This window comes from Telopea speciosissima, chromosome 8 (genome assembly GCF_018873765.1).
Source record: "Telopea speciosissima isolate NSW1024214 ecotype Mountain lineage chromosome 8, Tspe_v1, whole genome shotgun sequence".
In the NCBI taxonomy this organism is placed as follows: domain Eukaryota; kingdom Viridiplantae; phylum Streptophyta; class Magnoliopsida; order Proteales; family Proteaceae; genus Telopea; species Telopea speciosissima.
In genome coordinates this window covers 8008987-8022253 of record NC_057923.1, presented here as the reverse complement: position 1 = coordinate 8022253, position 13267 = coordinate 8008987, and the positions used below count along the sequence as shown (strand labels likewise).

The window sequence follows — 13267 nt, the reverse complement described above, 5'->3', positions numbered from 1 at the left end:
GAAATAATAAAATTAATCATCATGTAGCTGGATATTTTTGGTGGAAGACCCTCTAGGTCAGTTACTGTTTGCTGCCTTGCTGGCCTTTTAAAAAAAAGAAAGAAATGGGGAAGGGATCTTTATGTATGTGACATGCAATGGAATCTCTATGCCGAACAAATGGGAGTATGGAAAAGAATGAGAACATGATTCGTATTTCGACGGAAGAATGTCAAGGAGGAGAGAGAATGTAAGAGGACACATGAAGTTGTTGACGTACACGTTCTCTTCTTAAAAAAAATATAAGCATATCTAAATGGTTATCTAAATGGTGTGTACATAATATCAACATGGGAAAAAGAACTATATCCGGGAGTTTGGCCTACACCACCAACACTCCCATGAGTCTCTCTCTCTCTCTCTCTCTCTCCTCCCAAATGAAAAGACACCTCAGCCCCCTTGTTTTGAGGAGGAGAGAGATAGACACTTAGGAGTGCTGGCATAGGCCACACTCCTGGATAAAAAACTACTTCCCTATCAATATTCTACCTGAAGGTGTTGGCCAAAAAAGAAATCCACCGGAAGAGGTTTGATTTGATAGGATTTCTATTCAATGTGGTCATAAATTAAAAGTTGAGGTGTTCGGTATGATTTTTTACCTTATTTGTGAGAAATTGAAATAAATTCATCTAAAATAGTGAAATAGGTGAGGAGTTGTTTCAATTTTGAAATTGAAATTGTATTCACTCTCCCTCTTTAATGAGCATATCGTTAATTTGATAGGTAAAATAGTAATTTTAGGTTAAAAATAAAATATCACCCTTCTTCTTCTCCTAATGGTCTCATCACCACCACCACCAGTGCCACCCTTTCACGTCCTACCCCCGCCACCAACACTACCACCACCACCACCACCACCATCATCTCCCAAAAGAAATATAGAGAATCTCTTCTCAAAAATTGAACTACCAAATGAATTACTAATTCTTTAAATACTTCAAATTGATGCAACCAAAAAGAATTCAATTTCTTAACCAAAAATCAATTGTTGACTATTTCATGAAATCAATCTAAAATTGAAATTAAAATCATATCAAATCAGCCCTAAGCCCAGAACCATCAGAGCTAGCTACCTCTTGTTGAGCTACATGGGATAAAGATAGGGTTTAGTTCTCAATTCCTAGACCTTAGATGCTTGAGGATGACAGTATAGCTTCTTGAAAGGTCTGGTTTTGACTCACATTGGGGGGGGGGGGGGGGGGCAATTTCCCATCATACAGGTGCCAAGTCTTAAATTATTTCTATTACTCCTAAGTCAAGTGAGATGAAAAGAAAGGTATCAGTCCATATTCCACTCTACACAGTATGACCCTTTAGTTAGAGGGGTTAAGTGGTCTAGATTTCCTCAACAAACAGTAAACATAAGTAAATAAAGAAAATCAGAAACTGATAAAAACTCAGTTCTAAATTCTAAAAATGGTAGAAAAGAGAACTAATAAGAAACTGACTAAAATCTCCTCCATAGAAACCATAAACTGTCTTTTAGCCTACTGTGGGCATTGACTCTCCACTCATAGGATAGGGGACACTAAAAGACAACATACCCTGTATTTTGGCAAACAATACTGTTAAATGCTCCAATATGGCCGGCATTTTTGATATTTTCATCATCTCTCCATGGACCTAAAATTTACCACAAAAAAAAAAAAACTTTTTTCCTCTTGTTTTGATTTTAAAGACTTTTTCTTTCTGTGGTCAGGATTTTAAATATGTTATAGACAGGCAAGAACTTAACAATATTACCTTTTTTACTGATTAAGATAGGAAAAAGAATTCTTATTTTATTCCTGCATCATTCTAGTTTATGCTTCTTAATTTCTTTATGGAATAAACCAAACATTAATAGAGATTTTATTGGTAATAAAATAAGATTAGTTTAGATTAATTTAAATAATAAAAAAATGTGTACTTCATTCACATGCAATTTTGTAACGAGCTATCAATGAACTAATCTGTTGAATTGGTTATAATAAGGAATTTAATAATTAACCCATGATCCTCAGAAAAATTGATCACCATGATTTTTTTTTTTTAATACAACAACTCAGCCTTATCCCAACTCAATGGGGCCGGCTACATGGATCCTTACAAAACAAAACAGGGAAAACAGAGGTCCTCACAAGTATATGAAAAGGAAAAAAGAACTATGTCCGGGAGTATGGCCTACACTAGCACTCCCATGAATCTATCTCTCTCCTCCCCATATGAAAAGATAGTTCTGCCCCATTGTTTTAAGAAAGAGAGAAATAGACACATGGGAGTGCTGGCGTAGGCCACACTCCCGGACAGAAAACTCCTTCCCATAAGAAAAATAAAGGAATGAAGAGATGAGATAAGAAAAGTGATAAATGGACAAAATGAAAAATGAGAGTAAGAAGAAAGAGGCAACCCCACGAAATCAGGGAAATCTTAGCTACCTAGTGTCGACAACGTGGATCTTTGCCCTCCAATAGGCTCTATCTGAGTTCATACTTGGCACAAGTCCCAAACTCGATCTACATGTCAATCTTCACAAACTCACCATGATTTTTTTAATACCAAGCAAAAAAGCAATAAAGAGTATCAAAAATAGGTATTAGAATAATAGATTAGTTCTTGTGTGGAAATAAATTATATGCTATAAAAGACAAAAAATGAGGTAGATGATCAGATTTTTCTTTATATAACAGAAATATTTTCCAATTATTTATATGAAGAAATGAAAATATTAGATCAATTCAAGGTGTGGGTATAAAATATTTTCTAGAGAACAGAAAGTTATACATGATTTGATAGTAATATTTTTAAATGATTAATAGAAGGAAATGCAAATAGTTGATCTCATTTTTAGTTGACAAGTTGATGGAAACAGCCTTTGAGTTTGTGGTTTCCATTCATCCAAACTTTGTCATCTAGCTTGATCTGAAAGACCCTAAATTGAGTTACTAACTTATGGGCTTACTTGAAACCAGTAGAAAATTGTAGTTCTACTTAAAATAAAATTAAAAAAAAAAAAAAAAAAAGAAAAAGAAGAAGAAGAAAGATTAAGGGTTTGTTGAGGTTTTTATAATATGTTCTATACATAAAGAGTACAATAATATCTCGGAAATATATTGAGAAAATTCATATTTTTTTTGTCTACAGAGTAGTTGAGAAAAAATTGAAATAAAACTTTTTTTTTTTTGCTAGATATTAAGTTAAACATCATAGATTTTATTGAAATGAGAGCTGGTACAGTATCATTTTTTATTCTTGGCATAGTTTTCGGAGAATTCTTTAAATCCATGGGGCCATGTGATTTGCTGTATCATTGACTTGTTAATGAAAATTTACTACCAAAAAATAATACAAATGATCTATCATTTTCATTCAAGAAAAAACATTTAATCACCTGTACTATAGTTCTAATAATAATAAAATTAAAAAATGAGCAATTTGATACATTTTTTTAAAGAGTATTAACAGTTAAGATTATGTGATGGGTCCTCAATTTTCGAGCTAATAACTCCTGCAAACCTTGATGGGTTAACTAATCAAGTTTTATACCAAATTACTACAAGAGTTGACTTTTGATTGAAACTTGAAACCTCCTCCACCAATCTCAAATGCTTAACTGTTCTATTTGTATTAAGCTTATAATAATAACTGTTACAGTCTAATGTTTAGTTATATATAAAATGATCAAATCACATGAGAGTAATAGGTGGATGCACATCATAATCTCTACATTGAGAGGTCCAAACAATGACCAAGTTAGCTTAGACTTGCGAGCCCAGTTTGGTAATTTGGTTCTTAATTAGAAAATTAATGATACCTGCTTGGATTTTTATTTTTTTTGTTTACTTGATTAAGGAAGGGGAAAAAGTAGGAAATTCAAATGGGTTTCCGGGTCATGCCAGGCTTAGGCCATGGATTCTTCTTTAGTTAGGTAAGGTTGAAACAGAGGCTAAAGGGTCAGTGACAGCAAGAAAGGAAATTTGGGTAGGGATTTGATCCCTTTGGACATGTTTTTGGAGTTTTAAGATAGTATGGCCTTGCCACTAGAGAAGCTAAGTGGGGGGTGGGGGTAGGCAAGGCATGCCTAGTTAAGCTTGTATTTGGCTTATTTCAAGCTCATGAGGCTATGAACAGAGACCAGACTTTAGCTTTACAACCCATATGGTTTTAACATTAATTTAATGGACAAATGTGATCTGTGAGCATCTAGCTTGTGAGGATCAAACTAAGAATCTTTGACTCTGGCTGGGTATTTCAGTTGATGATTAATGAATCAACACTGTACAGTTTACCTATTTGATAAAGTTCATGCCCACCATTAAAGGATCACACTATTATGTGTCTATTGACTTATTAAAATAGGTAATTTGTTCATATGATTTACTTACTTGTTTTTCTTGTTTTTATTTTAGCTTTCACATTGACAAGACCCCAAAAAAATTCAACTTAACAGCTTGGCCAGGGGGATTTGGACTTAGTTCTTGTGCAGTTGTGGCGGGAGCTGCACTGTGCAACACCAAAACCCACCCTGAATACAGGGGGGAGGTGGTCATTTCACATGTGGGGCCCAGGTGGGACCCACCTGTGAAATGACTACCTTACCCCTATTTTTCTTGTCGTTTAATGGTACTGCACAGGTGCAGCTCGAAAAACCACCCCAAATACAGGGGGGAGGTGGTCATTTCACATGTGGGGCCAGGTGGGACCCACCTGTGAAAGGACCACCTTACCCCTGTTTTTGCTGTCGTTTAGCGGTGCTGCACCACGGCTGCATAAGATCCTTTTCCGGGGGATTTGAATTTGATTCCACCACTTAGATCCTTTTTCTTTCTTTTCTTTCAACTTTTATCTTTTTATTGATTTTAATTAGCTATCTTTATAACCAAGCAATCCAATCCTAGGTTAAGAGGAACCTTTCTCTCCATTCCTATTTATCCTTTCTTCTGAGTTCTGACTTTATTTTGGAGAGATAGAGGGACATGGGGGGAAGGTTGTATGTGTTTGTAGTTAAACTAATATGTGCAACAAGAAATGGGAATATAAACTTGAGAAAAGATTTCCTTATTGAGTAGTGAGGACTAATTTATAAGGAACAGCAGCAGTTGTTCCTATTGAGGTGGGATCAGATGTCATTTTCTATGGTGGCCTAGTGTCTAGACTTTTCTTTTCTCAAGTTGGACCCCCCTCTCCTCTCTTCTCATCTTCTCCTCTCCACTTTTTCCACTCTGCAAAACTCTTTAAATCTGGCACCATCCATCACTTACTCTTCGAATCCGAATTTTTGTTATTTATTAGATTTAGATCTTCTTCCCAATCTCCCAAGCTGGAGATCCAAACGACAAGTTGGTTAGAGATGGTGGGTTCCTCCTTACTCTTTTCTATTGTTTTCTCTTCTCTTCTCTTCTCACTCTCCTCTGGTTTTTCTTTCATTGAAGCATATCATCATACATGATATATTGTTTTCTGTTACTGTAGGAAGAAGAGCAACAATTAGAGAGATGGGAAGGCTATGTAGATTGGAAGAAGAGACCTGCTTTGAAAGGCCGCCATGGTGGCATGCTCGCCGCCTCCTTCGTTTTAGGTATTATGAAAAAAAAAAAAAAGTCTCTCTGCTTCATCTTCTTCAAAGTTTTCTGGGTTTCTTGATATGAGCTATTGCTATAAGGATCTAACATGGGTTTGTTTTGTTTTTTCTGATTTGTCCATGAAAAAAACTGTAATAAACACAAACACTTACAGTGGTGGAGGTATTAGAGAACTTGGCATTCCTGGCTAATGCAAGCAATCTGGTGCTGTACCTCGTCATGTTCATGCACTTGTCTCCTTCCAGATCAGCCAACACTGTCACAAATTTCATGGGAACTGCTTTCCTCTTGGCTCTCCTTGGTGGGTTCTTGTCTGATGCTTTCTTCACTACTTATCAAATCTATTTGATAAGTGCAGCTATCGAGTTTCTGGTAAGAAAATTTTATCCTTCACAAAACACAAACAAAGTTTATAAATTCTTCTTCATAGTCTCATGGATCATATGATATGAATTCATTCCATTTACCTTTGTTTCATGATTATTACAATTTTTCCTGGATTGGATTGGATTGGATTGGGTGGGATTTAGCTTTCCAAATTCCAATGATCCAATCCCAAACAAGAAACCTTTTGATTTGTATAAAATGGTGTGTGAAACTAGTGTCACATATGATGCGTGGCAAGGCAGTGGTATGCTGCCATGTGCAGGGCAATGACTCAACCACTTGGCATGACAGTGGGGGGGAGCTAGGCATGCATGGTGCACAGTTGGCCTTGTCACACCACAACATTGACAAAGTTGTACAGTAAAATCACATCATAGGCAAAGCCAGTCATACGTGGAACACAATACATGGCCGGATGGCCCCCACCCACCCACGCATGAGGCCTCTTTGGCCTTTAACTTTGAGAGGGTCCTTGTCAGGTTTACTGTTTGGTTCTGGTTCTAGTCTTCTAATGGGTCCTTAGCTTCCCTTCATATAATTAACTTGTAAAATGGTATACATATCTATGAGTGTAATTCGGTTCAGTTTTGGTTATTTGGTTCGGTTCGATTTTACTTAATATAAAACATTAAAAAAAATATATATATTTTGAAACCAAAACCGAACCAATTTGTTTTGGTTCGATTTTAAATAACTGGTTTTGGTCTCGGTCTTCGATTCTCAATTGACCCACTTATACATACCCCTATGCCCTATGCCCTATGCCCTAAAGTATGTCATACTGTCATAGTTGCCACCATTGATCAAAGTATCGGTATTGTATTGATCATATCGACTCATACATATCAATATCACCAGACCTGATCCGTATGATATCAGTGATTGACATGGCCATTGACACTGACACTGATACTGATACCAATACCGATACCAATACCGATAACGATACCTATAACCCTGGTTCGCAGTTGCTTCCTTATGGCTGCTCATGGCATCTGTTGTCGGAGAGTTGGAGTTGGTAGGGGTCACTACTTTTAACAAGTCCAGAAGCTGAGAATTGCACTCTTTCTCACTTTGTCACCATCATATCTTTTTGAGAAACTGATAAAGAGAACCTACCAAGACGTTTCTGACTCGATCAAAATTAAGATATGCCCGTCCTTATCTGTATGTATCTTTCTAGAAATACGCCATCCTTTTTGGATTCCCAAATCTTTCCAAAAGTTTCAACTGCCAAATGGCCCATACGCATTCGCGTACTTCCCTGTACCCCCCTCGTCCAGGAGTTAGTTCCAAACATGGTTCGTAATCTCGGAGTGAGTCGGCCGGATTGGTATTGAGTGAGGCTGATCCCGAGATTAGACCGATCCGAAAAGGTATTTTTGGATCATTTTCTGGATCGATCAACTCGGTTGGATCTATTGATTTGATCCAATACTTGTCATTTTTTTAGGTTTTCTGACTGATATTTTGGGAATTTGATCGTTTTTTTAAACGATCCATATCGGTTTTTAGTATTCTATTTATATTTTGTATCGATCCATGGCAAATCCAGTAAAACATGGATTTTGGTCATTTTTTACCGATTCAAGTCGATTTTGACCGATCCTGAGTCTAATACCTGGGATTACGAATCTTGGTTCCAAATCTCTAGTCCATGGTTTTGCAATACCATACCTATATCCGATCTGATACCAATACCCAAGATACCTAAAACCGTGCTCCAGTCAGTCCAAAAAAGCAAACAGCTTTGGTGACTCGATTTATTAAGTTCAATATTGTATTACACTTGATGGGAAAAAGATCACTACTTGGGTGGTGTTTCCTATGACACCAAGTATGGGCCAATGGATCAACACATCTGGGTATCTACCCAGGGGCAGAGGCATTATCTCACGGTGCCTTGTGAGAGGGCATAGGAAACCCCACCAAGTAGAGATATTTTTCCCACATTTTATATATGTAGCATAATAAAGAACTAAACATATTCAACATTCTAATACTTATAGAAACCAAAATCAAATGAAACAAAACCCTAAAATCCAACCATCAAAATTATCAGAGATTGAATGAAACAATCAAGTAACTTATTAATATTGTTATGAAATTCTGGAAGCCAAAATCCCTACAATTTGTAAACTAAAAGCCCTAAAATCAAGAGCTTGTAGAGTGCATCAAAGTTTGTAAACAATAGCCCTAAAATCAAAAGCTTCCAACCTTAAAATCCATACCTTTGTAGGTTTTTTTGGAGCTAGACAAAGAGATTTCCACCCCAGAATTGGATATGAGATTCGATTGAGAGTAATGAGAGAGGGTAGGCAAAGGTTCAGCTTCAATTGGGAGTTCTTTTGAACACGGTTCTCAAGGAGAGAGAGAGAGAGAGAGAGAGGTAGGTTACCTACAACAGGAGAGTGCCGAGAGAGCAACACGAGAATGACGTGAGAGGCGAGGTCGAAGATGAAGTCCAGTAACCTTAAGTTCACTTTTGGGGTTGTTTTATCAGGAACAATTTGGAAGTTGTTTCCTTGAAAAACAGAAAAACAACAAATACTTGTTTTGTAAAAACCATTCTTGGGCACACTTTGGTATGGCCTATGCTACGAGTACAGAAAAACAAACCTGGTTATCAAACACATTCTAGGTGTTCTTCTGTCCCCGTATCACAGAACTATTCTCCGAAAGAGCTACTAAACGCCAAGGTTCTAAAACTCGGGTTTCGACTAAGTTTCGACAAGCCAGAAATCAAGTTTGTATCGATTTCGACCATATCTCGATCGAAACCTAGGACTTTCTCCAGACTAACTCGAACCTTGATTTCGAGGCCCAAAAGTTGTTTTTTTCCCCCTACTTGTTGTGATGCCTATTTTTTATATTTTAAACTCAATCCATGCATTAGTTTCACATAGAGAACACTAAAAATATTACTTGTGATTTTGATCGAAGTTTGATACTGTATATTATTCTTGAGCATGGTATCGAATTAGGTTTGACCGGAACATAACTCCTTCAATATAAATGAGATTTAAACAATCTTAGATTTGTTAGAAAGCTGTGTTTTGATAGCTTTCCAAAAAGTCCAAGATTGCTGAAATCTGATTTATATTGAATAAGTTATGTACCAGTCAAACTTAATTTGATGTGCGCGAATGCTATCAAAATCGCTCTGAGTGAAAATATTTTTTTTGACATCAAAACAAATGAATATTTTACCGCACTTTTGGTTTTTAGCAATGTTTTATTATGTTAAAATTTATGAAATTTTTAGATTTGAGAAAAACCCTAACATTAGAAAGTTGAAAATTGCACCTACCGTCAAAAATCCAGTTTTTATTCTTAAACTAGAGGGTTGATTTTTTTTTCTTTTGAAATTTATTTTATAACTATTTTTATTGGATTCAAATAGAAGGTATTTACTTATTTATGAATAATATCTTAAGTAAATGAAATAAATAAAAAAAAAAACATTTACTTAAATGATATTAGACATAGCTAATTGTATGTCCTGGTCTCTGGCTTAGTTTCTGGTAGTTTTTGACATAAATACCTATCTGTCATAGTTTCAAGCCAAGTTTCCCCTCATTTCGATGAGCATGTGTCGAAACTACCAAAATATGATCAAAACCAGTCAAAACCATCGAGACCTGGTCGAATCCAAGGAATTTATAAAATCCCCCTTCAATTCGTCACGAAAACCTATGAAATCGAGTCAATTCGATGGTTTCGACAAGTTTCGGTTGAGTTTTTCTTCCGTGCTAAACACTACCTTAATAACCTAGTCAATTAGATTTTTTAATAATAAAGAGAGAAAAAGAAACACTACTTGGTCACGTGTGGCACATGGTTCATGCGCCTAAACACTGGACCGCATGAAATGACCACCATGCCCCCATGGATATGAGGAAATCCACGAGGTGCAGCAATCATTTCACGGGGCCCTGTGTCTAGGCGCATGAGCCATATGCAGTCAAGTAGTGTTCTCTTTCCCAAAAAAAAAAAAAAAAAAAATTTTACCCACTCATTCTAATATTTTATTAAGAACGTGTTTGGCCAACTCCAACGGATAGGAGCTCAAGTCCCACCTTTGTGAATTATTAATAAGAGCGTTTTTCCACGACACCAGTGTGGGGAATCTCTCACACCACACTAAGGGTGGCATGCCTCATGAAGAATTGACATAAGACCATTTGATGAAGGTAAGAGAAAACAAATAATTAAAAAAACTCATATGAGAGAGCTGAATGTATAATAATTGTCATGAGGAACTTTTATCCTTGTTATTGAACCAAAAATTTAGAAATTCTCTATTGAATGGCCCAAAGCACCTGAATGGGTCGCTGAACCACATGGTCCACCCGGGTCAGTCGGTTTGCACACACACATACAAGTAACCCATGGTAGTCTGGTTTCGCAGGCTTCAGAATCTCCCTGATGGATGTGGAAACACTTGCATGCCAGTCTCATTCCCTGTCAATGGTTTGTATAATGAAAATACCAAAAGCTACGTTTGGATGTCAAGAAAAGAAAAAATTCATAAAAAAAAAAGATCTGAATTTGAGGAGAAAGAAAAAGAACACATAAATCAATCATTGCATCATCAGGATTTGTCTTTTTTATGTTTTCTGTGCCAGAGGTGCAGGCTGCACCCAGACACATGGGGGATGGGCAAAATGACCACCTGTCCCTTGAATGGTGGAAATGCCGCCACCAAGTGTTTGGGTGCAGCCTGTGCTGCAGCAAAGAGAACATCGACTCCAACAACAATTAAAACTTAAAAATCATGCTTTTGCTGTTTGCAGTTTGCACTTCTTTGAGTTTTGTTTGAACTATGTATGAATGGCACAGGGGCTAGTGATACTCACAGCACAAGCTCGCACACCATCTCTGATGCCAGCAACTTGTAACATGAGCACCAACGTTCAATGCCAAGAAGTCTCCGGTGGCGAGGCAGCTATGCTGTTTGGAGGGCTTTACCTGGTGGCGCTGGGTGTTGGAGGAATTAAAGGATCACTCCCCACACATGGGGCTGAGCAATTTGACGAGAGCACCCCAGAGGGACGGAAGCAGAGGTCCACATTCTTCAACTACTTTGTCTTCTGCCTATCCTGCGGTGCTCTCATTGCCGTCACTTTTGTCGTCTGGATTGAAGACAACAAAGGTTGGGTATGGGGTTTTGGAATCTCCACTATTACCATATTCCTTTCCATTCCCCTCTTCCTTGCCGGCTCAACCACTTACCGCAACAAGATCCCTACTGGAAGTCCTCTTACAACCATATTCAAGGTAACAGGAAAGGAAAAGAAAAAGAAAACAAGACCTTGGGGAGTGGCACCCTTGACACCACCCTCAGTTCTCTGTTTAGACAGGTCTGATGGGTTCTTTTGGGTGCTCATCATCATCAACCTATGATGTAGCAGTCAGATGAAACCCATCAAACTTCCTGACCTCCTGGACTTCCCCCCCCCCCCCCCCAACCCCATCTCCCAAAAATCCCAAAGCTCATAGCATCCCAAGATGTCAGCTTTGGTGCTAGAAGCTTTGAGCATGCCCTGTCAGCTCAGCTGTGAACAGAGCTTGTTGTCATCCCCTTCATTTTCTCTTGGCATTCTTGTCCCTCTTAACTAACTGATGCTCTTTCATTCGAGGCAGGTCTTGACTGCAGCAATGTGCAACCATGGATGCTTTACTCAGACCCCAAGTAACGCTGTTGTAAGCATGGTGACAAGTCCTTCTCACTTAACCCAAGCTGATGAGTTCAGAGAGAAATCTGATGAAAAAGTTCCAATTCAAACCACAACCAATGCCCTCAAGTTCCTTAACAGAGCCGTTGAGAACTATCCCACTCACCCAGCATTAGAATGCACCGTGGAAGAAGTTGAAGCAGTCAAAATAGTCATCCGTGTTCTCCCCATCTTTGCTTGCACCATCATGCTCAACTGCTGCCTTGCCCAGCTCTCTACCTTCTCTGTCCAACAAGCAGCCACTATGAACACTAAGCTTGGCACCTTGAAAATCCCTCCAGCTTCACTCCCGGTCTTCCCTGTCATCTTTATCATGACCCTAGCACCCATCTATGACCATGTCATCATCCCATTTGCCAGGAGAATAACAAAAACAGAGATGGGGATATCTCATCTGCAAAGGATCGGTGTAGGATTGGTTCTCTCTATTGTGGCCATGATGACTGCAGCTTTGGTGGAGATCAAGCGGAAAAGGGTGGCTACCCATTCAGGGCTGATCGACTCTGAAGAACCTTTACCCATCACATTCTTTTGGATTGCACTGCAATACCTGTTCCTTGGATCAGCAGATCTGTTCACATTGGCCGGTCTGCTGGAATTCTTTTTCACAGAAGCACCATCGAGCATGAGATCTTTGGCCACAGCCCTCTCCTGGGCCTCATTGGCCATGGGTTACTACCTCAGTTCAGTGCTGGTATCAATAGTCAATACTGTCTCTGGTAAATCCCATCACAAACCATGGCTAAAAGGTAGCAACTTTAATCATTACCACCTTGATCGGTTCTACTGGACATTGTGTGTGCTAAGCGGATTGAATTTCTTGCACTATCTCTTCTGGGCCAACCGCTACAAGTATAGATCAAAAAGCCCTGGTAACTGGAGAGATATAAGGAGATCTATGAAATGAGATGTGCGCACTTTCTGAGATGGTCTCTTATCTGTGGCCTCTTATCCATGTCAACAACATCATCCGCTGTAAATATGCTTGATGATGCATCAGGGTCCTCCTTGACTGCCATTAGTAAGGAAAATATCCAATATTGGTTTATTATTTCAGAAATAGTTCACAAGTTTGGCTGGTCCACTCTTACCTTGTACTCTAGGTACTACTCAAACAAATCTTGGTTGAGAATAATTCTTTTTGTTTTGTAGCGTAGACAAGAGTGATGATTTATGGGGACCGTGCTTACCACTGCTGTAACCATTATCTTGTGTTGAAGTGTAGCCCGGTTCTCTTACCAGTTCAGTTATCTTGTTGGAGTGTCTAGGTTCATTATGCACATGTTAAATGTGTTAGACAAGAATTGAGTCAATCATTCCATATTTGTAATCATCTCAAGTTATAAATAAAGTGGTGACCTGTCTCTCTAACAAGCCAATCTATTCTCTCTAATCCTCTCTTCTCAACTTCTTGTATAATCGGGTTATACTTGAAATGACACAGAAAATAGTGATAAGCTACCCTTTAAAGGGTCACAAATTGTTCTCCTAAGAGGTATAATCGGGTTATACTTGAAATGTTTTAACAATGCAAATATAAAT

General features: G+C 38.2%; 1 protein-coding gene across 1 annotated transcript; it reads left to right on the top strand.

The window, feature by feature from the left end:
* Nucleotides 1-5249: 5249 nt before the first annotated feature.
* LOC122672801 (protein NRT1/ PTR FAMILY 4.6-like) lies at nt 5250-12836 on the top strand. Its single transcript, XM_043870294.1, has 5 exons — nt 5250-5371; nt 5491-5596; nt 5755-5972; nt 10830-11267; nt 11634-12836. The coding sequence occupies exons 1-5, from the start codon at nt 5369-5371 to the stop codon at nt 12630-12632; spliced, it is 1764 nt and encodes a 587-aa protein (XP_043726229.1). The 5' UTR covers nt 5250-5368; the 3' UTR covers nt 12633-12836.
* Nucleotides 12837-13267: the final 431 nt, after the last annotated feature.